At 39.7% G+C, this 4,160-nt stretch overlaps 1 protein-coding gene across 1 annotated transcript in view; it reads left to right on the plus strand.

Annotated features, from left to right (window-relative positions):
* Positions 1-1,824: 1,824 nt before the first annotated feature.
* The window catches only part of LOC101857370 (cyclic nucleotide-gated channel cone photoreceptor subunit alpha), a gene marked incomplete at its 3' end in the record, with an annotated part of 47,260 nt that continues 44,924 nt past the window's right edge, over positions 1,825-4,160 (plus strand). Inside the window, exon 1 of the mRNA XM_013089210.2 lies at positions 1,825-1,981. Within this exon, the coding sequence (XP_012944664.1) occupies positions 1,929-1,981 (53 nt within the window). The remainder of the gene's footprint in view (positions 1,982-4,160) is intronic.

The raw sequence follows: 4,160 nt of genomic DNA on the forward strand, positions 1-4,160 counted from the left end.
ACTGAAAGTTTCAAAGAGATTTTCGTACTAGAAGTATTCTAAAATGTGAAGAATACAACCCTGGGTGTACAAAATTTTTATGACCTCAGGGAGTACGCATAGGGTTAAGTTATCTCATTAATATTGTTGGTCTTACATCTGTTCGTTCTCAGTGTTTATTTCTGTCTGCCTATCTATCTTTTTGTGGGTGGTTGGCGGGTGCTCTGGTGTCGTTTGCTCCTTCTTTCCTATCAAACATCTGTTTATCTCTCTTCCTTCTATTTTGTGTTTGTTACTTTCTAGTAACACCTCGAATCGTCGGTATTTATATGACCTTTTTGTGTTGCAAGTGCTGTAAAACTCTTACTAAAACTAGAAAAAAAACTATCTATCCTGATTTTTTTCATTTGTCGGAACAGCATGTTGTCTTGTCAAATTGGTGATCTTTGATCGAGAATAGATATGAAAAACTCGTTTGTATTTCTATCTTTACTAATAAATAGTTCAGAAAGATGTTGATAAGTAAGGGATAAAATGTTTTGAAGACTTCTTTTTGCATAATATTGAACAATCATAAGTGAACATAAGGGGACGATCTTGTAATGAATACTACACATCTCACGAAAGCAATAAAGATGGATTACATATCCCGCTACGAAAGAACCATACGACAGGCAGCAGTAACTACTGACATTCAAAAACGATGTTTAAGGCTTTTCTGACATAAGAAGGTAACTCGGTAATCTGTTTTTATGAGAGAGTCATGTGAAGAGTTTCTGACATTGGAATTGGGGATCTGGGATGAGGGGGGGGGGTGGTTGGGGACCGGGCAACAGAGAAAAGGTAAGGTGGGGGAGGGGATGGTTGGGGAGTTGATCGAGGAGTTAGAATTGTGAGTGGTGTTATAAGATCAGGAACTTATTGCACAGCTGTTGCCTCTTTCCTTTATTATCGACAGGTTCATAGTCGTATGTTGTAGCGGAACGCGAGGGTGCTCCATGTTGGATGGAGGCCAAAATGCCATCAATACTTTTCCTACCAGCTTTATGTTCGAGGGCTCCCATCTTATGAAGAAAGGCGGCATATACCAAAATGTCATGTTTGAAATTTTTGTTGGTTTTTTTTTTGTGGGTTAGTAAGAGTTTTACAGAACATGCAACACTAGCTGGTCAAATTGTGAATGCTGGAGATTAGAGGTGTTACAAAAGAGAAACATACTAAGAGAAATGGGGGGAGATAAGGATGGCAGTGGTTTGATAAGAAATAAGGAGTAAACCACACCAGAGTGCCCGCCAACCAACCACTCATGTTTGCTTCCAAAGTGAAAAAAATAATCCGTTTTAAGAGTGCTGATGAAAGCAACGCTGCTAGGACTCGAAATACATTGCTCGAAGGTTTTAAACACAAATACTGCCATTTTTGCCTCACTCATTGACTATGAACGTTATTTTTTTTTTTTTCGATTTTTGCAATTACGAGGTTTTGAGTTTGAGTGTTTTTAAAAAGAAAACAAAAGTGAACAATGTTGTTTTCAGAGCAAGATCAATGTTTAACTTCGTGACCTTCCGTGAGTTATAGTGCGTTTGTTTCGTTGGTGTCTTTTTAAGTCTCAAATTGAATAAACTATGCTTGTCTGTAAGTAAAGAAAATGTATGGGTTTAACGCCCCCATTAACCCTGTAACGTTATTTAAGAGGTAGAACCTCCGAAATTAACGTCCTTCTCCGTAAGTCTCCGTTAAAACCGAATCAAATGAGTTGAGAGCAGCCTTGGAGACTCCATAAAACGACCCGATTTTCAAGCCAAGGGGTTGACCAAAATTAATCAAGACACGTATTCATATTTATATCATATAATAGTCGTTGTTTTCATATTTTCTATTTCTTTTCCTAGGTCGTGACTCTTCGACCGTGCAAGTGACCTATATGGCGTATCAGGGTCAAGGTCACTATGTCCGGAGTGTTAACCAGGCGGAAAGCTGGGGAGAGCGGGGTGGTTGTCAGGTAGGTTTCCACTTCTGAGTAGCTATTGCTTTTTGATTTGTACGTGTCACACCTTGTCACGCCTTGTCCATAGTGTTGGGGTCACAATAGTCGGAACATGTCCATCTCTACTCTCCCCCACCACCCCACCCCCCTTCCTTTTCAGGATCCATCCCAACATCCCGAACTCTGTCTGCTTATTTTGTTTCTATTTGTACACCCTTCGTTAGCTTGGAGAAGGGAGAAGGGAGAAAGGGGGGAGGGGTCGAAAAACTCGGTAGAGGTAAAGTGTAGCCCCTTATGTCTTCCCGCATCAGGGAGATCAGAACCCACTGTTTCCTGTTTTTATCTGATGTTGCTGCAACTCCACTGTGACTCCCCCAACGGGGAATCTGGAAGTTGTGCAGTAGATCAAACAGCTCTAATTATGAGACTACACAATGACATGTTGTTACTGATTTCTTCCACCTTGTGGCGTTTTGTGGGTGGGGCGGGAGTTGTTGTTTTGTTTGTTTGTTTGTTTGTTTGTTTGCTGTTAGGTTTTTTTCTTTCTTGTTAAGGGAGGTGGCGGGGTTTTTCAGCTACTATTCAGAGTCCTTTTTGTCTGTTATAAAAGATGTTATTCTAACGAAATAATCAGTCTGGAGCATGCCTTAGCGGGACAGTAATAGAAGGTCTAACATCTTTTCTTTCCTTCCTTTGTGTCTCAGATCAATGCTTCTTTGTGTTCAGTTTCTGTTTCTGTTTTGTAAATGACAATTTCTACACCCAGTGCCTTGCTGTCTGTGTAATATGTTGTGTTGTCTCGTGGTGAAATCAGGCACACGTCGAAATAACAAAATCGAAGAAATCGACATGTTTCCGCCCGATGGGAAATATAAGTTACTCATTTCTTTTAACTTGAAGCCCTAATATGTCTATGAAGGTGTGGTGGCGGAGTTGTTAGTGCACCCGTCTCCGAAGCGGAAAGTTCGGGTTCGAGCCTCGGTTCGGACACGGATTTTTTTCGCTCCCTCCTGCCCACCCAGCAGTAATAGGTACCTGACTTCGAGTTAACGGAAGTAAAGGCTGCGTGGAAAGGAACTGGCCACCCTACCACAATATTATGCCGAAGGCCCATGAAGTTGTCTCAATAACAAGGCAATCCTCAATGTCCGGATCGGATGCGGGAACAACTTTACTTTACTTTACTTAATATGTCTATTTAAAAACACATCTCTGTGTGAATTTTACTGAAAAACTTTAATGAAAGTCACAAAGAATGTTAATTTTCAGTTTTCAAGGGCACTCAAGCTTTGAAAGTCACTAAACTGTGACGGCCATTTTCTCGCCAATTGTACATCTAACACCAGACGACCCCCCATCTCATTCAACTGCAAATATGTTGAGTTCTATTCAAATATAGAATGTTATTTTTGTTTCAACGTAATCAAGACATTTGGATGAAGTTGAAGATGGTTCCTATAACTTCATAATGACGAGCATCAGTTTCAAATCTTTCGTGATACATTTAGCTTATCGAATGGGAACGTGATTTTCAAGTTTACGATTTGGATTCTGTTCACAGTTTACTACCTTTGAACTACCTAGTTTTATCTGCTCAGTATCTAGTTATGAGAAATTAGACGTCAAAGATTTTCAGTTTTATATCATGTAAGGCTTTTTCAAATTAGTGCAATTCTTTGAATATCTTGATAACGACTCCGAATAATCTTACGATAATCTTACAATTTTGATATAACAGATAGAACATTTGATTTCTGACCGAAAACGGCCGAAAATGTCAGATAGAACTTTGTACTCACGTGGTAGTGAGTTGTCCGTTTAGCATAATCTGAATGCAGGTATTTGGTTGGTGCCTCTACTGGATCTGTCTTCTCTACTCTCTTGCTGCTGTTTCTGTTTCCCGAGCTTTTTTAAATTCCTAGCAAAAATACCATTTTTGTGCATATGAGCTTCACGTTACCCAAACTAATTTCAGAGTAGAGTACATTTATTGCGTCCAACAGTATACCGCTGGGACTTGTTCTTGATACTATATATTCTTGTTTCTGTTCTTTTTTAAACCACTCTTTCTGTCTGGTTATTAAGACTTCTCTTTCCTTTGGAATTATTTTGCTTGCTGACAGCTGGTTTAAAACGTGCTAACTGACCCATCGATTATTTAAAAAATCATTTCCGAGTGTGTGTGTGGGGGGGT

Source organism: Aplysia californica, unplaced genomic scaffold (assembly GCF_000002075.1).
Source record: "Aplysia californica isolate F4 #8 unplaced genomic scaffold, AplCal3.0 scaffold00896, whole genome shotgun sequence".
Taxonomy (NCBI): Eukaryota; Metazoa; Mollusca; class Gastropoda; order Aplysiida; family Aplysiidae; genus Aplysia; species Aplysia californica.